Source organism: Rhinichthys klamathensis, unplaced genomic scaffold, assembly GCF_029890125.1.
Source record: "Rhinichthys klamathensis goyatoka isolate OS25496 unplaced genomic scaffold, OSU_Roscu_1.1 h1tg000356l_1, whole genome shotgun sequence".
NCBI classification, from domain to species: Eukaryota; Metazoa; Chordata; class Actinopteri; order Cypriniformes; family Leuciscidae; genus Rhinichthys; species Rhinichthys klamathensis.
In genome coordinates, this window is record NW_026606865.1 from 191215 (window position 1) to 216618 (window position 25404).

Sequence of the window (25404 nt, forward strand, 5' to 3'; positions counted from 1 at the left end):
AATAATGCAAGTTGATAAACTATAATGTGATGATGTGTTACTAAACAAATTATATTATATATCTTCATCATACCTTTTATTGATTATGGACAAAAATATTTCAAACATGGAAGATTCTGGCTAAGAATTATTATTGCTGTTTTCATGTTTATTAATGTATTTTCATGTAATGCAGGGATTCCTAAACGTTTTATCATCCGAACCGCTATAACCTAACATATTTACTTGAAGTACCCCTGAGATTTTAAGTCAATATTTTAATAATTAAACAACAACACTTTTGCATGTTCACAATTCTCTGATGTTGGTTAATGTGTACTGCTCAAACAGCTTTCTTAGGCCTTTGAGTAGAAACAACAAAGCATGCCAGTAATGGCCGACATCCCAGCAGGGAATGTAGGGAATAGGGCACGATTTCAGCTCATGGTTTTATACCGTTCATGACTGGCTAAACCAGGCTTTACTATTAAATTGTCACCAGAAAATCCTCGCAAAAAAATATGGTTGGAGGGAAAGGGGCAGTACTTTTGACGTGGGCAACTAAGCCTTTTAAGCTAGTTTTCACATCAGTGCTGTAAGTTTAGTAGCTACACACTTTTCATCAAACTAACCCTTACCCTTAGGGGAAAATTATGTCAAAACCGGGAACATTTTTACTAGTGGCAATTCAATTGTTGATGTCAAGAATTCATATCCTGTGAATTAATAAATGCAATACTGCTTGCCATACTGAGACAGTGATGCACATAACAAAGGCGTGATAACCTGAATATTTGGCAACCCTCATTCACACTGCGATGCGGGAGGAAGAGATCCGCCATTTTAAAGCAGACAAACACGCTCAAAGCACAAAACATTTAATGGTGTGTCACATTTTCTAAAATATCGACGAATTAACATATTAATTAAGAACAAATCTAGACAGAGAGAAGGGGGGCCCTTTAAAGCGTTTAATCCACGGGGGGCTGAAAATGTCTGTCGACCGGAGAGAAGAGAAAGGTAAAGATTTTTTTTTACCTGGAACGTTAGCCTAGCCACAGATTTGTTTAACAAAAACCTTCATGTGTTTTTATTTCTAATTATGTAAACTATTAGTTGTTGGATATTAATGAAGTTTTAGTTGTTATTAATTCACCCACATTCTTTCTAGACGTTGATATACATTTGTTGAGGAATCATAACAGCTATTATTAGCATAGCATGATGCTAACGTATCATGGAGGATTTTGTTTTAGACAGAAACATCTATTTTATTTGTTTAACGTATATGACATATTTGCGGTTACGTTATGCATCAAAAATAGACCTGTTATGTTTAATACATTTTGTAAAACACATATTATGTAACTTCAATATCTGATGTCTCACAATGGATGAATTACAGTGTTTGCACCTTTTTACAACAACATGTTCAAGGGAACAGTTTAATATTAAACGTGACTTTGGCTTTTTTGCTGAATTAATTTGAATTTATATTATTATTGTTTTTTATCTGTAAAATATTGGGACGAACTTATGCTATATTGTAATGTTTCAAGTTGGTGCGAGTGACCTATAACATGCCAATATACTTAAAACTGAAATGCAACATTTGTGTGCTTTTATTTCCAGATGGGGAACTGAATGTGCTGGAAGACATTTTGACTGATGCTCCTGACCAGGATGATGAGCTCTACAACCCTGAGAGTGAACATGATGTTAATGAGAAAAAAGGTACCATTTTAAAGCATTGACCAGATCACATTTAAATCAACACTGCATCCAATTATTCAAACTATTCATACTTGTAAGCCAAGTCATTTTGCAGGTGTTCAGGTTCGTTTGTTTGGGTACTGTAGTATCAATCCAAAATATTCACAATGAGCTGCACTGTTTATATTTCAAGTCACCTTGAAATCAAAATGGTCCATTACTGTTTTTTTAATGTAATATTTTAGTGTTTATTATAAATAATGTATCTGTGCACATCATTATTTTTTTCTAAAATAACCTTCCTTGAAATCTTTTATTAAAATACTTCCCTCTTGCAACAACATCTCTGATGCTAACTGGGGCGAGGGCGGGGCAACCTGTCACTCACATGAGATCGACCAATAGCAAACCATCTCTCTCACCGCAATATGGAACAAAGCACTACTGCAATTTATATGTCTGGCTCTGTTACCACATTAACTGCTCGTTTACCTTATGCCTCAGGGTCTAAAAGGAAGCATGAACGAGGAGACAGCCAGGATGCAAAGCGGCTCAGAGCCTCAGGACACACTACCAGACAGCAACTAAAGAGAGCTGCCACTTCTTCTGGATCAAACAGCAAAAAGACGAGCAATCCCAGAGGAAGACACGCACCAGAAGACATCTATGATGACAGAAAGAACCATACTGGAAGAGGATCCCGGGCTGATCTGCCTAAAGGATATAGTGAAAAGGGCCTGTCCCGCAGCAGAGACTCCCAGAGACGAATCAAACCTCTGCTGCCTGAACTGACAGAGGTGAGAGAGGATGGTTTTTGCATTAAGATGGATCTAAAACCAATTATTCATTCCTTTATTAATAACAAATGGCAAACAGAATGGGATCTATATGAACAAACTCCATGAAATCATCCCCAATGTTGGACCAAGAAGTTTCTGTTCGTGCAAAGCCGCTCAGAGCGGCATGACACCTGTCTCTGGTGAGCTTTTAAATGTAGTTTGACTAGGGTTGGGAATCGTAAGAAATTTTCCGGTTCCGGCTTACGATTCGGTTCCATTAAAATAAGTAATAAACAATTGTAAGGAAAAAAAGCACAATACTCAACTCAAATATTCCCCCTTGTATTTATTCCTTATACTTGTCAAAGGAGTTTAATAGACTGTTAATGTCAACAAATTCAACATCATATTTAGCAGCTTTTGCAAAAGTATTTAACAATTTTTCTGAAGGAAAATCAACATTTCTGCTTTCCCTGGGAGATTTCGGGACCTCTCTGTATCTCCAGCAGTGGAGAAAACCCTCTCAGAAGGGCTAGAAGATGCTTGAACACACATGTAAGATCCAGACAGGTGAAACAGAATATTCTTTAAAATCGTTGTGAATGATTGATTCATAAAGACTCATTACTGGATGATTCAGCGTTTTTGAACAAACCTCTTGAATGAATTATTCAATGACTTGTTATTTTAAGTCACTTGTCGCCACCTGGTGGCATAACGATGTAATCGATACAATCGTTATTTGAAGCAACTTTCAAAAGGTGATTTACGCTATTTTCGTCTATACAGTAGACATCAGTGTTTATATCCGAACTGTACACTTTTAGTACTTCTGTGATCCTTTGAATATTACTTATTATTAGAGGTCGACCGATTCATCGGTTTTGCCGATATATCGGTACCGATAGTTGATTGGTGGAACTATCGTTATCGGCAAAAATCCATACCGATAGTTTTTCCGGTTTGCGTCCGTTGCTGGAGCGGCTGAGAAGTGTGTACTCAGTACGAGAATACAGTTCTCTTTCCGCTTGAAGTGAACGAACAATAACACACACAATTATGCCAAAATATCATTTGTCGAGTGTCTTCATAACATAAGAGCAGCCTTATGATGGTCGTAAAGAGTTGTGAGAGAATAAGGCGCGTGTGAGATCCGCGTCTCTGTCAGCAACTCTTAAAGGGCCAGCATCCAATAATGCTTTCTGTCAGTAAAATTAATCAAAGAACAAAGGGAACAGAGAAAAACACTCACTGCTCTTGACCAAAGAACTTGTGTAGCTTTAAATAGGATTTTAGTCCATATAATTTATAATTTATGCAGCGTAGACTGTTTGATAACTTTATTCAATTTCTGTATATGTCCTGTTAGACAGGAAGAGCACAGGTAAATATGACATTTATTATGGGTTTATGTGAGGATTGTTTGAAGTTCACTTAAATTAAAATTAAATTAATTTGTATCCAGACATCAATGGCTTATTGATCATTATAGGTGTTATCAATCATTTAGTTGTTGTTGCTAGTTTGAGTTGAGAAATACACATTTCAGAATTATCACTAATCTGTGTGTGCATTTTGCTTTAGAACCATGCAAGGTAGGTGACTCATGAAACCATTTGTTTATTATATCGCATATCGCACGCAATATTGACCTCAATAATCGCAAAATGACATTTTCCCCAAATCGTGCAGCCCTATTTCAAATATTAAAACGTACTGTAAAAAAATGTATAATGCATATAGTTCATGAAAGCTAACTAATACATCCTTGTTAACAAATGGGACTTGCAAAGTGTTACCTATGAAATTTACGTATGTTTCTAGGTTATATCTAAAGAAACCTGTAATATTTTAATGTTTAAATTATTTTCTGTAGAATTCGTTCTGTAGAACTTCTCATTTTAATATATTCATATTATATATTTATTTAATACAGCACATTTCAGTTCAGCACTGTTTTACTTGGAGTGTTATGTTTTTTTTTAATATCCAGTATCCATTTTTTAAAAGTCGGTTGATTAATCGGTTATCGCGCACGGTCAAACCTAAATATCGGTATCGGCAAAATCCACTATCGGTCGACCTCTACTAATGATACTGTGTGGATGAAAAGGCTGTTTGTGAAGCTGTTTCATACGTGACATCTGCTCTCTCTGGATCAGCGACAGCGTGAACAAAGATCTAAATGTACCGGTGTAATTTTGTCAAGGGTTTAATAAACAAATGAGAATCGTTGTCATTTAGGAATAAGATCACGTGGGTGTTTGAATTGAGAAAGAACTTTAAAAGATGAATCATGCATCTCTACTCTGTCTCTCTCTGCATTGATATGATGAGTAGCGCGAGAGCTTTTCAGTGCATTCATTACTATATTAATATTCATGAGGTGAGACGTCGCTATTAAAGGATACTAAGGGCATTGCTTTGCCCACACATCGAACCAGAACAGTTTTCGGAACCGGAATTTCGTATGGTTCTGGTATTTTTCCCCAAAAAATAGAGATACACCGATTACAATTTTCTAGGCCGATTCCGATTTCTGAGTTTTCAGAGTTTGACCTGCCGATACCAATATCCAACTAAAAAAAAAATAATTTCAAAAAGAAAATAAATTTTCTTTTCTGACATATACTCCAGTTCTTGTTAAAACACACCAGACATGCAAATTCTGTGGAATAAATCTTAGTTATTTTATCCATCAAAAGTGTGCTTTCACTTTAATTGAGCGTGAGCAGTGCAGCAAAAATAGACTCTGCGCCGACACCGGCGCTTCACCGCTGCTCCTGCTCCCGGTGTGAATGCACTCATTGATTTACATGTGAGCATGTTTAGTAATCATTAGTATATATATCAAATGTAAAAAAGAGTAAGTGTTTTACAAAAATAAAGGGGATAGAATTATCAGTGTGATATGGGTTGTGTAAAAGGGGTCAGTATTAAATGGGCTTGTATGTTGTTATCACTGTTTGCTTCTCTGTATATAGCCTGTGTATAGTGTGTCTATGTATTTATGTGTAACATCTACCTGCTTGCGGATCTGCAGATGGAAATTAGCCTATGGATATAATCTGGCATATTTACATTTGTGAAAAATGTTCATTAATATGTATTGTCCCTTTTGTCTTTTTTTCTACAAAAAAAAAAAAAAAAATTACATGCACGCTGGAAATAATCCGCGCCGCTCACGCTTGCGGTGTGAAACGGCCGTAATTCACGAGGTTTCCTACATGTGCGTTCCGTGTGCACGTGATGCTGATGTTGAGCGATGTTAATCATGCGGCGCCCGAGTGCATTTGACCGGCATAAAATCGGCATATGTCAGACTGACCGGCCGGTCACCGATCATGGCCGATCACGTGAAAATCGGCCAATTCCGGTCACCAGCCGATCAATCGGTGCATCTCTTAAAAAAAAAAAAAAAACACTACTGATTCTGGATAAGGACAGATTCTCAGTTCCCAACCCTAAGTTTGACCGAGACTAGTACTGTGTTAAGTGATTGATTGAGACTGAGATTGTTCATGTTTGAGAATTACACGTACATGCTACGTGTGCTCAAACTTGCTACGCACACCATATGATCGCAGACACGTTACATCAGACATACTCAGATTTGTATTTGCATCTTTGTGGTTCTTTTACTTGATTTTTACCATTATTTCAGTGTCAAACTGTACCATAGCTACCACAGTTACTCATACAAATGGGCATGTTGCAGTTAAAACACATTTAAGTTATATTTTTAAAACTAATCATCCATCATATAAGTTGCATAGCAAGCTATAATACATGCACTTGTTTTCAGAAGATGCGGAGGACCAGTGAGGAGAGTACAGGCAGAACGAGTCGCTCCTCCAGAGAGGAAGAGCCTCATTCAGAAGAATATGTGACGGGCAGCTCTGTGGCTTCCTCCGAAGGAAACTGCTCTGACGTCGAAGAAGGAGCCATGCAGGAGGAAGGGGAAGAGAAGGAAGTGGAGGAAGAGGAAGGGGATGAAGAAGAGGAGGAAGAAGAGGAAGAGTATGAACTGGAGGAAGAGGACCCACAGGAGGGAAATGAACCGAATGACTACGACACTCGCAGTGAGGCCAGTGATTCCCAGTCTGAGTCTGTGTCCTTCTCGGAGGGAGAGTCTGTACATTCAGCCTCGGGCTCAGAAGCGTCAGGTATGAGCGACTGAAGTTTGCAGGCTGGTTATATTATTAGGGGGAAAAAAATTTTTTTTTGGCTTCACCATCACAACCGGTTGTACATTTTTCAAATCGAAAGTGTGGATAAATTTCGGTTTTCATCAAAAAGCGAATAGTAAAGACCTTGACATTATTTACAGTGTTTCCCCTAGGATTTTTTTTTATGGGGTGAAACTGCTAGTGTTGCGGAGCAGGCGTGTTACGGATACGTGGTGTAAATTTGTTAGCAATCAAAAAGCATGTCTAATTAATTGAAATAGCCTATTATGAATCATTAAACTTCTACAACACTTAAAAAAAAATATATGAAAAAATATTTCACACTAATTCTGTGTTGTGTTTTTTCTGGTAATAAAATGAAGACATAAAACACAAATTGTATCATTTATCATCAATTTTAAATTTTAATCATAAATTAAAAACTTTTTGTTAAATAACGTGCTGCACAATGAGCTTTACTGTTAAAATTAAAACATGGATTATTCCTTTAATTCAGTTTTGATGATAATTTATTTGGATTAGTGTTAGTATTATTACATTGGGACATATCTAAATTCTACTGTACAACAGTAACATATTTCTGTCAAGTTAAACCGAACTTTTATTTTGACGGGTACAATACTTGCTGTATCGCAATATGTTAAGATTCGCAATAATATTGAATCGTGGCCCAAATAACACAATACTATCGAATCGTCACATTTTTGCCAATTCCTACCCATAATGCTCATGTTGTTGATGTTCTCTGGTAGTTTGCAAAATCCTCTGTTTCCAAACCCTAGTCAGCCGCCTCACGGTCTACATAGACGGCTTCCTAGAAGCATTATAATCGAAATCTGACTGTTTTGAAATGTTAAAGGAAAATGTTAAATTTTAGAAGGTGTTTGAACACGTGTCCACAGTGTGTGTAAGCAACCAGCCTATAATGGTACAAATCCACCTTTTTTACAATCCCCATAAATCATAAACAGTCTCTCCAAACAAACGGTTTCAGATTTCTACTACTCTTCCGTAAGCCACGCCCATGACTGGTGACGATATGCCCTATTAGCATAGATCCCGCCCTGAGTGAGCCAGTTGAAACATCTTCCTGAGTCTTTATCAGTTTCCGACTGCAGTTCGAACATGTAAGGCTGAACACGCTACTGACAATTTCTGACATTTTGGCTGCTTGACATTCTCCAGTTTTGTTGTTGCCAGAGTATCCAAAGCATGGGCCTTCTGGAAAAGGGGGCCGGGAACAGCAGATCAATTGCATTTAACCTCTTAACCTTCTCCAGAGCGTCGGCGCACTGAAGCGTTTTTTTATTTATTTAGTTCAAATATACTATCAGATTTAATGTTATACCTTGACAAACTATACATCATTAAAAAGATATAAGACTCAAGATTCAGTATTTGACCACTATTGTATTCTGAGAAACTTATAGTGACAGTTATGTCTTAATTTGTGTCAGGAGTTATGAAATGAAAAAAACGAGTCGATACCTTTAATATGAATTATGAGCGTCAGCTGGTCCATTCATAAAAAACACTCCGTGCTGTCCTCATGATAGCGATTCACAAAACAACGTCCCTGAGGGCTTTTAGCTCAACAATGTGCAGATGTGGAGAAATATTGATATATTCTCATAGATTCACATCATATTTCTATAGACAGGAATAATATTTATTGAATTTATACCCAAATGCGTCGATGTAATCATAATGATCGCTTCTTCCTGAGATGTGCTGTGTTTTCCATTCATACCAATAGCATGGGGGCGCTATTATGTCCAATAAAAGTCCATATATGGATCATGAAGAAGACCCATAGTCATGTGACATTCCAGGACGTCACTGAGTGATACAGAAAGTACAGAGATCGCTGTAACATGCAGATAAAGATGTTTTGAAGACAATAAACATGATTGCAATGATATTTGAGTTACCTGTGTTCTTCAAGCCATGCCAGGTATTTCATAATAATAGATTATATTTATAATGTAATGCTAATCGATATAGATTTCATCATCGTTCAGAACACTAAATAATACATTTTCTGTCTGATTTTTTTTTTATCTGAAGCCAAGTTAGATCACAGAAGATTATTTAAAACACTAGACTTGCGTTATATAGTGAGTTTGGAGCGCAAACATAGTTTTAATCTCATAAATGGTCGTGTATTGATGGTGTGCTAAGCTAACATGCTAGCGAGCCCAGGCGCACCTGCCACGAGCAGTTATTGTTTTATGATTTTTTTCTAAATAGGAATGCTTACTGAAATGTTTCAGTGCATTTGATACCAGTTTCAAATATTTAGTGAGAACTTTGATAAAAGAAATTAGGGTTTGAAACCCTATGAATAGCTTGTGAATAGCCAGTCGTTAGTAGCTATAATGCAGACAAAAGAAATGCATATTTAGAGCCATAATAACCAGTCTGGAGAGGTGTAAATGTGTGCAGGGGAGACTGAGACTGAATGGGGCACCACAAAACAATAGAGACAATAGACTGAATAGATGACTCAGAAGATGACTAAACATCAGTTTGCTAATAGAGTCTAATCAAAATAAAGTAATTTGACATGATCTTGAAAAACATTTAACTAAATACAGAGCTTTATACTTATCATTTTCAGATTTTAAATATAAAATGGTCACACATATGGCTTTAGCTGCAGTGCATTTCTAGATTGCTCCAGGGCCAACTTCAATTTTATTTTCATGAAGATGTTTCATAAAAATAAATTTCTAATAACTTTACAAAACTTTGAAGCTATTTAAAATTGTTTTTTTCATTATGACAATAATTAATTCTACATTTACAATAAACAACCAAGTGTCAGCTTTCAAATGAGATCATACTTGTGCTTTTAGTGCAAAGGGTTCATGAACTGTATCTGTTTTAGTTTGGGTATGTCATTTCTGGGGATTTTTCAATAGTGGGCTTGAAGCTTAACAGGTTAAAGGGACACACATGAAAACGGTGTTTTTGCTCACACAGGGGCACATTTTTTGTGCTAAAACTTCACAGAGACTTCTATTACATCTTGTGAAAACTAAAGGGTCATAATAAATCCCCTTTAAAGGGATACTCCACTTTTTTTGGAAATAGGCTCATTTTACAACTCCCCCAGAGATAAACTGTTGAGTTTTACCGTTTTTGAATCCATTCAGCCGATCTCCGGTTCTGGCGGTACCACTTTTAGCATAGCTTAGCATACATCATTGAAGTGGATAAGACCATTAGCATTTCTAAAAAAAAAATGACCAAAGAGTTTCGATATTTTCCCTATTTAAAACTTGACTCTTCTGTAGTTACATCGTGCACTAAGACCGACGGAAAATGTAAAGTTGCGATTTTCTAGGCTGATATGGCTAGGAACTATACTCTCATTCCTGCGTAATAATCAAGAAACTTTACTGCCGTACCATGAGAGCAGCAGGCGTAATGATATGACGCAGCGCCTGAAAATAGTTCCGTTGTGTTGAAGGAAGGTGGCCTATTTTCAGGCGCTGCGTCATATCATTACGCCTGCTGCTCTCATGGTACGGCAGTAAAGTTTCTTGATTATTACGCAGGAATGAGAGTATAGTTCCTAGCCATATCAGCCTAGAAAATCGCAACTTTTTAATCGCAAAAATGTCTTCGAAATACATGAGATATATACTATTAGTGAACATCCCGACGCTGCCAAGGCTTCTCAGAGCAGTGTTTAGATGAATATGTGCTGCATGCTTTCCTCTCAATAACAAAAACAAACATAACAAAAAATGAAACTATAAATGAATAAAAAAATAACAACATGAAACTGTAGGCAAGAAAGCATCTGTTCATAGCGCTGTGGATGTGTTTGCACAAGCTCAAGTCACGTCATGTTTATTTATCTCACTTTATACAATCGATTTCCTTGAGGGCCACTGTCATGCAGAGTTTATCTCGAAAACACCTGCCTGGAAGTTTCTAGTAACCATGAACGCATTGATTAGCAGATTCAGAGTTAAACTTTGCTGGACATTGACACCCCTGCTTTAAAGCAAACAGTGTTGCCATATTAAACATGAAAAACTATTAGAGTTGTTTTTTCTGCTATAAAGCAGCTCTCCACTGTGTTCACATTTTCACTCGCATCTGACCTTGACAGACTGAACAGAAGAAATTAGCCTGAGAAGATTTCCATGTCAAAGAAGGCGGAGCCTCAGAGCCACGCCCACATTCACATCACCATGGACCAATGGTAGTCGAAGGTGTTTACCAGTCGGAGCGAACCAAAAACAAGCTCCAAACATACTTTTTTTTTTGGCCTGATTTTGTTCGAGCTTGTCACACCAGTTCTTTATTTGATTTTTGCTTGAAGTGTATCAGGGCCTTAATTGTTGATTGGCTTACGTATAAATTGACTAAATGTTTGGCGGAGCAGGTCAGATTACAGATTAGATTTTTACACACCTAATGGCAACCTGAAATAGTGTGAACTAGACTCTCTAATCATATACCATGATGTAAGGCTTGTGGGAATGAATCTTAATGATCTTTAAATCCAGTTGTGCAGCATTGGCGTGTTTCATGATCTGTGTAGGACCAATCAAAATCATGGACCGCCAGCGGTTTCTGTCTGCATTTTGAGCTGAATGTTAAAGCCTGCTGTCTCTTTGACTTTTAGGGTCTGAAAAGAAACATGAAAAACTGTCCTCTTCCGTCAGAGCTGTGAGGAAGGGTAAGAACATCACACTCAGATTCAGATAATGTTTGTGCATTTAAATTGTGTTGTCATGTCTGTAATCTCTAGCAGTAATATTTTTTCAAGCAGTGAATCCTGTGTTTTTTGTTGCAAGTTTCAGAGTTTGTGAACCCTTTTAAGGCCCTGTCCCAAATGGCGCACTTCATGCGGACTTTCAGTCTCGTGGACTTAAATTGCGCGTGCTCGCCGAGTCTACGAGTCCGTAGTCCGTCCCATTTAGCATTTTAACGCTCTGAAGTGTGCTCAGCAGCGCCCCCTTTGTACCCTTGAAGCGGTCTTCCACGAAGCCCTCATAGATGCAGGCTCCACGCACTTTAACTACCCAGGAGTCCTTGCGAAAGGCCAATCAGACAACGGATGGGAGGAGATTTCGCTCACGGACAATTGTTAACATGGCTGAGAAGAAAATATTTAAGTGTAATTATCATTACGGTTTTTATGACAAGTTTATACAAACATTATGATCATCGACCAGTGGTTGATGTCTCAAACATAGGCTAATAATAGCGAGCTGAATAATACGATCGCATTATGATTCATTAAATAAATAGAACAGAATGTCAGGGCTTTACTGAGTCATATGTAAACACAACAACAATAGGCAGCATATTTCCCCGAACCTGTAGCTCCTGTCCATAACAACAATCAGACCGTCTTCCTGTTTCCGGCGTGACGATCGAGTCTGTCCCAAAAAAACCTCTCAATGCGCCCTCGCGGACTCGCGCTAAGGGCCCTGTAGGCCTGCACTACATGACGTCACCGAAGTGTGGACTCTGAGGAAGTCCACAATCCGGAGTGTGCCATTTGGGACAGGGCCTAAAAGTACCTAGATTGTTAGATTGATTACTTATAAAATGTGGTCTGATCTTTGTCCAACTCACATGTTGAAGACATTAATTATTCACACCGCTGGCTGGTAAAAATGTAAGTGAATCAAAAACCATAATATGATCCGAACCGTAAGTTTTGTGATCCGTTAAACCACTTGTGTTTGCCAGTATGATGGCAAACCTTTGAGGGTGCTTAGCATGATGTGACATTGTAATTTTTTACCCATGTTTTAATTTAACGAAAAATTAATATGTGGTCAAACATTAATTGGAGGACTCTCTGGTTGAAGAACCTTGGTTTAGCAGATATGGAGTAACATATTTTTATATGTGCCCCTATATCTTGTACGTGCAATGTCAAAACATGGGGGGAAATATGGAGACAAATGTAATCAGTTTGTAGAGCCTCTAAACCTCTGAACTGCGTGTTGACGTGTACCTCTAGTTGAACATTATCAACAGCATCTGTTCTTTCAAATTTAGCATTTTGTAAACACAAAACTATATGCTCATGACCAATCTAAAATTTGCTTCAGGCAACTTGCCTTTAGCAAATTTATTAGTCTTTATTTGTCACATAAATCGATTTTTTACTACTGAAATGTGATGCAAAGAGTTGACTAACTACTATTAAAATTCGTTGTCAAATATTTTAATTTTTGGTGTTGCCTGCAGCCATTTTGTGACCAGTTTAATAATATGCTTTTCTCGCCTTTTGTCTTTTTTTTTTAAAGATCAAACCAGCAAGCTGAAGTATATCCTGAGAGAGGCCAGGTTTTTTCTTATTAAGAGCAACAACCATGAGAATGTGTCCCTGGCTAAAGCAAAGGTTTGCCACTCACAGCCCTGTTTACAGTTTGATTTAAGAGTTTAATGGAAGCTTAACCCAGTTAACATGACGTGCTTTCTCTCTTCACAGGGTGTGTGGTCCACTCTGCCTGTCAACGAGAAAAAACTCAACGCTGCTTTTCGCGCTGCTCGAAGTGTTGTGCTAATCTTTTCAGTTAGGGAGAGTGGAAAGTTTCAAGGTAGGTCTTAAAAAGAAAAACTGCCGTAAGGAATACCCAACATAAATGGACAATAAACCCATAAGCAAGAATTTGAGCACGTGATTTGCTCTGATTTAAGAGTGACTAACGTCAGAGTGCCAATAACACTTGTATGTTTTAGCAATAAATAAAAAAAGAATTACTGCACATTTCTATGGACTGCCATGAACGTTTTGATTAAGAACAACAACATTGATGCTTGACACATAAAATAAGTGACACACCTATCCGACAAAAGCTGACTGTTGTTGCCTCGTGTCGATTTCGTCTCAAGTCAAAGTTTATTTATATAGCACTTTTTAAAAACAACAAGTGTTCAACAAAGTGCTGTACACATATATCCTTTATCAATAATGCAAACAACCAACATGACTAAAATAAAAGGAATAAAAGACAAAAACTAAATCTCGGCCAAAAAGTTGCGCTTGAACACGCCAAAAGGACTACAGACGAATGTCAACTAGCATGTGTGTTCTGTGCCAGCGTGTAAGGAAATAACTCTGTATTAGCAGTCTATATTCGTCATTTTAAAAGGGAAACCATACTAGTGCTATGTTCAGACCTATGGTAAATGTGGCGCACAAAAAAAAACGTGACTCTATTTTTGTCATGACAGTGTGAATGGCACAAACCACATGGAATCTGATCTTTTAAATTCTGATTTGGGCCACTTCCATATGTGGTGTTAAATCCGATACAGGTCAGATGTTTCGCAATGCGACAGTGATATCCGAATTCATGCGTCAATCAACAGCAACATTCAACGCTCATGGGAGTCACCTCAAAGATTTTACATGCCGATGCTATCAAGACAGTTGTGAAAGATAGTGAAGGACAGTGATGTGTCAGAGCTCATAAGTATTACAGTGACAGCTCTATATACAAGCAAACATGAGGGCCCATATTAGGGCTGGGCGATATGGAGCAAAAAATATTTCTCGATATATTTTGCTATATCTCGATATACGATATATATCTCTATCTTTACAGGAAAAATAACCCAACAAAAACTACTGCAAAAACAAATATGCCAAATACCACTTTTTTTATTGGAGTGCAAAGAGGTAGGCAGTTCTTGTAGTCCAAAGTGCTTCTGCAAAATTTTTTTTTTTAAAATCCCTGTATACAAAAATAATAATTCAACGACGCAAGGTTGCCACCTGTCCCGTTTTACCGGGATTGTCATTCTTTTTAATAACCTGTCCCGGGAAATTTATCCACTCTCTGTGTCCCGGTTTTCGAAAGGCTGCGTGAAGAACCGTGTAGCGTGCGCACGGCAGAGAGGGACAGAGAGCGAGAGACCTTGCGTGTGTTTGCTAGTGTGCGTGTGTGCCTCAAGAAGTGCATGTAAGACAGCATTTAAGACGATTTTTTTAGACGAGTTCTGTAGCCTCCGGGCTAGTTGCGGGCACCGCTATGTTGAATGAGACAACACTCGAGGGGAGGGGGGACAAAAGCAAGGAGGCGGGGGCGAGCACAGCGCAGAGAAGGCAAAGTGGCGAAATCAGAATTAAATATAAACAATATATCGATATATACGATATGTCAAAATCCTTATCGTGTTTAAAAAATATCTCGATATATTTTAAATATTGAGATATCGCCCACCCCTAGCCCATTTCATAATGCTAAAAACTCTTCTTTTCTTTGTTTTTTCATATCCTTGTCTTTGTTTTTTATATTGCCTGTGCATAAATTCGCTGTCGCCCACGGCAGATCACACCATCAATAAACGCTTGCTTTAAGGTTCTCTGTGTTTACTTCCGTATGACAGCGTGATGTCTTTTTATCATTCTTTTGTGCATGCGGGTTATGCATGTTAATATTCAACAATATTATTGATCTGCCTGCATTGACACCATTATATGAGTACTGAACTCAGCTGGACGATGACATCACTGTTTTCTCCAGAGCGGCTGTATAGATAAATGAACTAAATTAATAACTTTTTTACAACAAAAATTAACCATCGCTGAACAGCTGGACTATGATGCTATTTTCTTCTAGATCTGCTGTACAGCCAAAACAAACTTTGTTGAATTATTTTCCTGTTATCACTGTAAAGCTGCTTTGAAACAATCTGTATTGTTAAAAGCGCTGTATAAATAAAGGTGACTTGACGTGCGGGAAAGTTCGCAACCATGATCTGTTCACACTCGATTTCTCCCGAGTGAAAAATCATCTGCGAGCTCATAAAACAGCAAAAATCGCACCGTGTACGCCCGCCTTAAGCTGAAATCAGAGCGATCTCTCTCTCTCACCCACGCCAACGGATGCTGATTCAACATGCTCAATCGTTTAAAATACCCCAGAGTCCCAGACGATGTCCAACCAGTGCCGACAGTTCGGAAACACACTGAAAAAACTGGGCCAACCATCGGCTTGGTGTGTCATGGCTTTAATAATATCATTGTCTTGTAAAATGGCATAATTTTAGTCTGTTGTCCATCATTTCTGGTTACATGCTCAAGGGAAAACCATATTCATTAAACCCACATCACTTTCCCTTTACCTGAGTGAATGGAAACTCATGTGGAGTGGCTTAATGCAGGTTCACTTAAGGATGTGTGTGTGTGTGTGTGTGTTTCAGGTTTTGCTCGACTCTCGTCTGAGTCTCATCATGGAGGTTCTCCCATTCACTGGGTTCTGCCCGCAGGCATGAATGCCAAGATGCTTGGAGGAGTCTTCAAAATTGACTGGATTTGCAGGTATTAAACCATGAGAAAACAGTATCCCGTCTGGCTATTTGTTGTTAGTTTACAGTTGAGCTATTGAGGTTTGTTTTCTTTGTTTAAAGGCGGGAATTACCTTTCACAAAAACTGCTCACCTCTCCAACCCGTGGAATGAGCACAAGCCTGTGAAGATTGGACGTGATGGACAGGTTAGCCGTATTATCATGATTTTCTTTATTAACTCCTTTTACTTGTTTTTATCCACTTGTATCCATTGATTGGATTGTAAGAAGAGGATGTTATACCAGAAGGGATCCATTTTTCCCAGCATTTTTTTTATTCTTTTCTTTTAAAATATTAAAGTAAGTTAAGTTTCCAGAAAAAAAAGATACACGCATATTAGATTTTTATGGCTGGAAATTTCACATCTATAACCTAACCCTGACAGCTTTACATTCACACACAGTTTTGCTGGTATTAATGATATTTGTTGATGACAGCTATTGGTCGAAAACTGAGGGGGAAAATGTAAAAGATATGAAGCGTCTGTCTTTTCTTTTTCTTTTTAATTTTTTGTTTTAATTTTACAAGCACTACAGACTCTGAACAAACATCGAGGGAAATCAAAGGTGTAATTAACGCTATATATGTGCCATCCTTATTGATGAGACCAAACACTAACATGCACTAAGAACACAATTTTGATTTCCGGTTGATTTCTCACTAGCCTCTCATAGGGGTGTGACGGTTATTATATAACCGTGAGACAGACGGTTATAGTTGAACACGTCATTAGAATTCTATAACCGCCAAAACCGTGTTATTAAAATATCTTGTAGTTAAGGTTATATAGGCTACTAATATCAGTGTTGGGGAGTAACGGAATACATGTACCGTTGTTACGTATTCAGAATACAAATTATGAGTAGCCTAACTCTCCATAGAACATAAAATATTCATTTTATTTTATTTTTCGTGTTCGCATTTATAGTTTGCATAGAGGAAAAAACAATGTTACGGACGTGACCGCTCTGAAAAGCATTAAAACTTTTCACAGAGACATCAAACAGAAAGCACAAAACCTTTCTTTAAAATGAATTTCGTTTTGTATTAATTGTATCTTAATTTTAATCAATGTTTCATCAACCAATTGCCTGGATTTAATAAATAAGAAGTAAATATAGCAGACGATAGATAATCAGGAAACGGAGGCGCCAGCGCGTGAACTGGAGCTCGTCTCATAAATGAACCGAAACTCAGCGTATAAGGCAGCTTACTTGCCTCGCAGACATGTCTACTTTTAAACAGAACAATTCAAAACGAAAGAAAACAGACGACAGACTACAAATACAGAATTATTTTAGACAAAAAAGCTTGCCCTCTTTCACTGACTAGATATATTTTAAATAATGTAGGCCATTTTTTACTGGTAACAAGACATTTGGCATTATCAGGACCCACAAATATTCCCCCATTGCATTATTATTAGTGCTGTCAAACGATTAAAATATTTAATCGCGATTAATCGCATTAATGTCATAGTTAACTCGCGATTAATCACACATTTTTATCTATTCTAAATGTCTCTTGATTTCTTTTTGTCCCATTATTTTTATTCATTTTAACGCTCTTATCAACATGGAAAAGTGGAGCGGCTTGCTTTGTGCAAATGTTTTTTATTGAAAACAACATTGACATATACTGTGTTCAATTTCACACTAACATTCTCACTTGGAGCAAATAATCTCTCACACAATGTAACACTGTCCATCAATAAAAGGGTGAAAGAAATCCTGACGAGGTCCTGATATTGACGAGGGGGCGGAGAATTCGCATCAGCTGTGTGTGTGTGTGTGTGTGTGCTTGTGTGCTTGGCCATCATCAAGTGGTATTTCAGACTGGACGTGCTGCGATGACGATGATAGCTCAGTTCACAACAACAAAACACACAGATCACTTTGGTCTCGTCAGTGGAACCATTTGGCAAATTTTTAAAATTAAACTTTCCATTCAGAATCTTATTGGCATCCATTTCGGCGTCTCGCGCTCGTCATCCACTCAAAACGTAACGTTAACCAACTATTTGGCCGGCTCGCAAGCCCAAACGAGTGTGTGCGTCGTGCCTGTTGTTTTGTTTCCGGTCTAGCTAGATCCGCTTGCGCTTTGGTCGACGAAGCAACAAAACGTCCTCGCGCGGCGCAAGCCATTGAAATGAATGGGTTTCATAGCGCAGCGCTGCGTCCTGTTGCAAAAGCATGTGAAAAAAACTACAAAGTTTGCTAGGCCAAAAAGACCGTTAATCGCGCGATAAAAAAATTGACGCCGTTAAAATGGGTTTGCGTTAACGCCGTTAATAACGCGTTTAACTGACAGCCCCAATTATTATACATTATATTCAACATTATATATAGTAGTACTGACATTAAAACTCTGTAAACTTGATTTTTTTCACACACCTTGATTTTAATTTTGGGTGAACAATACACAATATATAGTCACTATCCACGATACATATTGTTGCATTTTTGTATTGTGATATATTGTGACACAATATATTGTGACACCCCTACTCTTTAGCCGCCTAGATGCCAAGGAATATGCATAAAACTGGTTAGCTTATTCATAAAAACAAACGTTAACGTTCTTTCTTTTCACTGTCCCGCATGATCCCTTGGACCTCTGCAAACGGCCGACTGCAGGAGATCGAACCAGACTGCGGGACACAGCTGTGCATGCTCTTCCCACCTGATGAGAGCATTGACTTGTATCAGGTCATTCACAAAATGCGCCACAAGAGGAGGATGCACTCAGAGCCTCGATCTCGGGGCCGACTACCCCACAGAGAGCCCGTCCCTCGGGACGTGGGAAGGTTAGAAATGTTCTTTGGACTGATAGTGCGCACTTGTGTCCCTGTCACCTGATGCAAAGGGAACAAGTGTGTTTTTGTTATTTTTCCACCTTCGTCTTCATCGTCACTTGAGCGAGGGTCAGAGAAGAGCAACGAACCAAGCTGACCAGAGCAGACCGGACCGGCTGCGGCTTTTGTGGGAAAGTCACAGCATAAATCCTACGTGCTATTGTTAATTTTGATGGTTAATGGGAGCAGAAATGGTGTAACGATTGACCTGATATGCCTGTTAACTGTTAACAACTTAAGCCTAAGAATGGTCTAGTTAACTTTTTTTTAGTTGTAGCACTGAGGTCTGTTTCTTTCTGTAGATGAGACTGTGTTTAAATTTGTTCCCAAAGCCTTTTCTTGCAGGAGTGTCCATGGGGGATAGAGCCAGTCAAATTGGGGACTCTTTTAAAAGGAGCCTTAATAATTAAAGAGAAGATGGCACATCGATTTGAGGGGCAGAAAGCAGTCGTTGTTAAAAAAAAAAGCTTTCAAGAGGAGCGTATTTGGGACTTCTTTGATGGTTTTCCTGTCCAGAAAAAGCTCCAGTGTGTGCTTAAGAATATAGATAGTTGAAGTGTGCGGAGGTGTAGCGTCAAGCGGTGAAGGAAAGCATGAAAACAGAGAGGGAGAGACAGGGAGGGAGGGCAAAAAAAGAGCATGTTCTTCTGCAAAGCTGCTGGAGTGAGTAGTCGTCCCGTTTGCAGTGCATATGGACTCGAATCGCACCAGGGACTGTCCCTATAGAGCACTGCTTTACATGAACTCTGTTCCATACCACAGTGCTCAAAGAAAGGCCCCAAAAAGGACTTAAACGCATCCTTACTTTCTCCAGACAAACGTTATGAGGAAGTTTGTCAATTTACACGTTGTCTGGCCAAAGCCCCAACTGATGGACTCCAATTTGGATGCATTACACGTGTACACGTCCCTCCCCTTTCCCCACCCTCTTTGTTACAAAAAGCTCAATCGATGGGATGTTCCAGCTGGTGGTAGGTAGGCGGTTTGGACTAAAGATGGTGTAAAATGATGATGCCTCCACCCTTCCCTTCTTCTGTGTTTCTCTGAGCCCTCCATGGACTGAGTATCCCAAGAGAAGGGTTATTTCCAGATGTCTGGATCTTCTCTTGGTCTTTTTGGTTTGCTTTGCAATGGACTGCACCACTCCTTATCACTCCCCCCTTCTTCTGCTTTACCAGGCCCTCCCATTTAAAATGTGTTAAAGCATAAGATGGACTTTTATATGAACTTTTACTCTTTAAAAGTATTTGCCAACGTTAGCAGTCACAAAACTACAAGAATGCGGTATGTCACACTCTCAACCAGATTTTATTGTTCTCCACTGTAGATACTGTTGTTTTTGACATTGGGTTTCTCACCATTTGTTAGAATGACATTTTCACTAAGGGCACCTATTTATCGAGTATGTGTTCGAGTAGAGTTTAGGAACAGTCTTTCTAGAAAGACTCATCAAAAGTGTTTAACAATCCCTCATGGCACAGTTGAAGGCATGTGGGTTTTTTCTGGCTTCAGGACACACAGCGAAAGTCTTTATACAATTCTGAGCAGGGCTCTACTGTTACACTGTTAAAGTCCAGGACTATAACATTAATGCTAACTTCTATACATGTATTCTTGGTACTTTGATGGTTTTATACGCAAACTATCTGATATCTTTGTCAAGTGATAGGCAGTATGAAATAGTAGCAGCTTTGACCGATCAACAACTGGTATCCAAAAATATATTGGTAACATTTTATCATAACTTAAATTAGTCATTAATTAAGCACTCAAATATATTAATCACACTTTATTGACTTCATTACTATTTGGATGTCATTGGCTGCTTTCTGTTGTTTTTACTTCCAAGTCAAGTCAACGGAGAAATGCGCTTTGCTTTTTTGTTAATTGAAATTAAGCACAAAATATAGAGATTATACTTATTTCAGTTAGTTGTCATGTCAGCATTTCTTATTTCCATGTAAAGTTGAAGCACTTAAGTTACTAACTGGAGATAAAATCAAAACTAAAGCTGAAAAAAATAAAATAAAGCCTAAATGGTGGAAACTAATACAATTGACTGAAGCACATAACGAAATGACAAAAAATGTAAGTACAATTTAAATGAAAAGCTTACTAAAATAAATAGTAAAATGACACTGCACACTGAATGTTTTTGCATGGTAGATGGAGCACAACAGAACAGCGTTTGGGGAACTTGACAGACCAATTTAATGTGAAACTCATGACAACAAACAAAGTATGGTCATGCACGTATCCAGAATGCAAGCACGTCCTGTTGACTTGAATGGGAGACAACGAAAGGCAGCCAAATGCTCCATAAAACAATTTTCCAATTGGGTGAGATGCATTGGGAGGTTTATTCTGATGGTGTTATTTGAGTTCACGAGTTGATTTAGGTGTCTGATTTCACTTGCATGGGTGTGCAAAACTTTTCTACACTTGAAGGCAGTGAAATACTCACAACGTAGAGCTCTGCTGAGGATTGAGCATTGAAAAAAACACATCAATGTGGCCTTAGTATTAAAGGACTGTTCTGGGTTCAGCTCTAGCAACAGCATTTGTGGCATTGTGTTGATTACCTTTTGTTGGTATCCTTGCTAAAGTTATCTGGTTCACTAAGCATTTCCTAAGCACTTTTTTAATGCACCTTTTTAAAAATTTCTAAGCACTTGTGTCTTTACTCTCGAAACTGCATTTTTATTGTCGTTTATCTAAACATCTTAGCCGTGATTTTTTTATTTCTTTTTTAAATGAGCTCTAACTTTCATCACCTGACCCCAATCAGACATCATTTTTTGGGTTGTTTGTAAGAAGTATAACTTTAAAATCAGTCAGGAATGCAACAATGCAGTGGTCTTGAGATGTTTTTTTAACTTGATGCAATTTTGCAAAAACACAACAATGCTGTAAACATGACGGCTGTGAAGTAGATGAATTGAAAGACCCTAATAAAAGTCAAATATCCAAAATTAAACCATTTAAATAAAAAATCTAGCCAACTAGTTGATCAATTGTAATCCAGCCCTAATCAACATTTTTCCACAAATGCTGAGAGTAGATTGTATTGAACCCAGACTATTGTTTTATGCAGGACAATAAGATGTTAACATGCAAAAAGAAAAATTGTATCCTAGGTTTGTGTGAATGTACAGACGTGTTTTACTTGATGTGTCATGCCGTTTAGGAATTAACTTAGTTGCTCACCAAGTATTTTATCATTAACTAAAATGAGATTGTACAGTGAGAAAGAAATCCGCTAAAATATGTAATACACACACACACACTGTTAACTGAAAGAAAAGTGTTGTTGACTGTATGCTTCATGTCTGTCTGTTTTCTTAAATCAGTGCCATCTTTCACATTAATGTACCTGATTTATGTAGGCGTCGTCCTGAAGAATATGACATGCACAACCGGAAGCGGCCCAGGATTGAGTACACTCCAGAATTCCCCCAGAGACCAGGTCAATATCTGCAATGTGTAGAGCTCATGTTTCCGAAAGAACGAGACGTTACGGCTCTTTATCGAGTGACTTGTGTTTTAAGGGTTGTACCGTAGGTGAAAGTATGGCATCTGAACTGCACCCTGAACGTTTGCTGCTTTTTGTTGTTGTTTTTTTGGCCAATATTGTTGTAGCTTTTGTGTTTTTAAATGAAATTGTAAATTTGTGATTTGGTTTTATTGTTTGTCGTTGGTGAAATCTGTCTCACTTTCGCTGTCCGTTTAGGTTTTATGCAAGACCCTCGCAATCAGCCTGTGGACAGGTTGGTCTCGTCTTTCCCCTCATTATCCTGCTCTTCTGAATGGTCTGTGTATTATAACTTCACGTAATATCTCTTCACAGGCGCTTCACTGGTGTCAGGAGAGATGTGTTTCTCAACGGAGTAAGTTTTTCTGGACTTTTAAGTCAACATGAAACACCATTCGCAACCCATTTTATTGATAAAATCTCCTGTAGAGCTAAATTTTGATGATCAGAAAAAAAGTCAGAGACTTTATTTTATCCATTGGAATATCATTGAATTGGAAGAAATCGGCATTACATACCAGAATGAAGGTGTGGAGTTGAAAAATAAGAGAGCGATTCAAGCCTTAGCGATTAGTAAATTAGTTTCAAAGGTGGAGGTATTCTATATTTGTAAGATTATGAAGACAAAACTGTTTTTATTATTTGGCTGGAGGGGTAATAACATGCACAGTGACACCAGGAATACTCAATAAAAAGCCAATAGTCTCAACTTTGACTTGAATTCCCAGCTTGTTTTATTGTAGTTGCTAGTTAACTTGAATTGAAGTCATGAATGAACATATATAAACATTATTAACACTTATTTTCTTATTTCTAGTCCTATAATGACTACATGAGAGAATTCCACCACAACATCGGGCCTCCACCACCATGGCAGGGAATGGTAAGATTGACTGACTGTATTCCCTGGGTTTTCTGAATCTCTTGTTCTGCTCATACATTTTTTTTTTTTTTTTTATTCTGACACTTTTTTTCTTTCTCTTTCCTGAAGGCCCCGTACCCTGGTATGGAGCACCCCCCCCAGCACCCGTACTACCAGCATCATCATCATCCTCCTCCACCGCAGGCCCACCCTCCTTACTCCGGACACCATCCCATGCCCCACGATGCCCGCTTCAGGGAAAAGAGGGTTGTTCGCTCTTTCGCCTCCAGTTTGGTAAAGTTTAGCCACTTGAAGCGGCTCGAAAACTACCTAGGGCTGGGCGATACATCGAATATTAGTGACATTTTTTTGCTGATGACATAGAATTTAGGGAATATCGTGTTTATCACAGTAATGTGTGTTTCTCAACCCTGCTCCTGAAGGACCCACAACACTGCACATTTTCTTTGTCTCCCTAATCAAACACACCTGATTCAACTCATCAGCTCATTAGAAGAAACTCCAGGACCTGAAATGGGTGTGTCAGAAAGAGGAGACCTTAAAAATGTGCAGTGTTGGGGGTCCTCCAGGACAGGGTTGAGAAACACTGATTTATATGTATAACATTTTTCGTATGGCGGCTGCTTTCAAACGCTTCACACTCGGTGAAAAGCATCAAAGGTTTCTATTAACAACGCGTTTAACAGCGTTGAGCATTGTAGCCAATCACAGACATTTCTGTTGAGTGCTGAATGCAATGACCAATCAGAGGCGTTTAAATTGGTCAGTGGCGCTTAATGCCAAATCGATACTATCACAATATTTGGGTGCCAAATCAATATGTATTGCGATTCTCCAAGTAAAAAAAAAAAAAAAAAAAAAGTGTTTTTTAACACTAGACCATGGGAAAAGTTTGAATCATACACTTATGGACTGTATATATTGAGTAATATTTACAAAAATAGTTCTTAGTTCTTCATATCTTAGTTTAGCCAACCATAAATATCACAAATTTTAATAATATCCAGATATAAATTATCGATATCGCCCAGCCGCGTTCCAAAGTAGTGGGAACTCCTCCTAGCAACCCAACACTACATGTCTTCAGTCTCTGAGTGTTGGGTCGACTGGCTAGACCAGCTCACTAGGTTTTGGAACTGAGCCGGTGTGTTTTTTTTAGATGTTACGTTTTTGCTTACTCGTACTTTCAAACTTTTGTTTGGCAGCACGACTACGACATGCGTGTGGACGATTTCCTGAGACGAACACAGGCCGTGGTGAGCGGACGCAGGAGTCGCCCGCGCGAGCGTGACCGGCAGAGAGAGCGAGACCGGCCCCGGGACGGACGCCGCGACCGAGAACGAGAGCGCGGCAGAGAACGGGATCGCGAACGAGAGCGAATTCGAGATCGTGAGAGGGAAAAGGAGAGAGGCCGATACCGGAGATAGGGAGAAGTGCTTTTAACCCTGTTTTTGTTTTCTTTCATTTTGTAGATAGTGTGTTAGATTTAGCTTTTGATTTTTTTTTTTTTTTAAATAGTTAATGTTCATCAGAAAGCTGAACTGAATCTTTCTGGGCATTTTTTTTAATGTTCTTTCAATCCCATGCCATTGTTAGCATCATGCATGCAGTGCATTAAACTTTAACTGTGAAACCAAAAAGCAATTTTACCATCAAATCTTTTTTTTTTTTTTTTTTTTAATCATTGGTTCTGTAGCTGGTTTCAACATAGTTGAGATGGAGCTGCTCTCCCCTTTGTATGTTTTTTCTTCTCTTTTTTCCCCTTGCTTTTGGATTGTGAGCAGACTGTCTGTTCTTTACGTGGCTATTGCAGTTTTTAGGTGTTTGCTAACACTGCGCTCGTCTTTGTGATTTCTGTTGTACATTTAAATAAGGTCATAGGTGCCAGTATTCCAGAGCACTGCTCAATATGACGGTTGTATCAAGTATGTTTCGTTAGCTTTGTCTCAAGCCAGGCCTGTTTTCTAGTGTTTTGATCGGGAAGTGGGTAAATATTCCTACACTTGCTTCCTCTGTCCAGTCAAAGGATAAATGTCATGAAGGTTTGTAAAATGACTTAAGCCATTTGTTGTTGAAGTATCTGTTGGATACTATATGGATACCTTTTGTACAAAAAAATAAAAGAAAGTGAATTGC

At 38.4% G+C, this 25404-nt stretch overlaps 1 protein-coding gene and 1 long non-coding RNA gene across 5 annotated transcripts; one reads left to right on the forward strand and one right to left on the reverse strand.

Annotated features, from left to right (window-relative positions):
- The first annotated feature begins 784 nt into the window (after window positions 1-784).
- ythdc1 (YTH N6-methyladenosine RNA binding protein C1) lies at window positions 785-25404 on the forward strand. 4 transcript variants are annotated; one of them, XM_056232820.1, is made up of 16 exons: window positions 785-999; window positions 1612-1713; window positions 2197-2489; window positions 6277-6637; window positions 11307-11360; window positions 12949-13043; window positions 13134-13242; window positions 15854-15971; window positions 16061-16145; window positions 18636-18805; window positions 22204-22319; window positions 22584-22620; window positions 22701-22740; window positions 23203-23268; window positions 23377-23514; window positions 24474-25404. In XM_056232820.1, exons 1-16 carry the CDS (start codon window positions 972-974, stop codon window positions 24693-24695), a joined length of 2034 nt encoding a protein of 677 aa, XP_056088795.1. In that variant the 5' UTR covers window positions 785-971; the 3' UTR covers window positions 24696-25404. The 4 variants fall into 4 exon arrangements, with proteins under 4 accessions (XP_056088795.1, XP_056088794.1, XP_056088793.1 ...); XM_056232819.1 differs by having other exon boundaries at window positions 6280-6637; window positions 23377-23541; XM_056232818.1 differs by having other exon boundaries at window positions 786-999; window positions 23377-23541.
- On the reverse strand, window positions 19966-20579 carry LOC130069107 (uncharacterized). Its single transcript, XR_008803737.1, has 2 exons — window positions 20283-20579; window positions 19966-20244 (listed from the first exon to the last, which is right to left on the reverse strand). It is a non-coding gene; the product is annotated as an uncharacterized LOC130069107 (long non-coding RNA).

Excerpts from the sequence above, each read along its gene's own strand:
- ythdc1 (XM_056232818.1), top strand. The coding sequence starts at position 972 with ATGTCTGTCGACCGGAGAGAAGAGAAAG. Across the intron at positions 13,044-13,133 it reads TGTCCCTGGCTAAAGCAAAG|GGTGTGTGGTCCACTCTGCC; the intron begins GTTTGCCACTCA and ends CTCTCTTCACAG. Across the intron at positions 16,146-18,635 it reads AGATTGGACGTGATGGACAG|GAGATCGAACCAGACTGCGG; the intron begins GTTAGCCGTATT and ends GGCCGACTGCAG.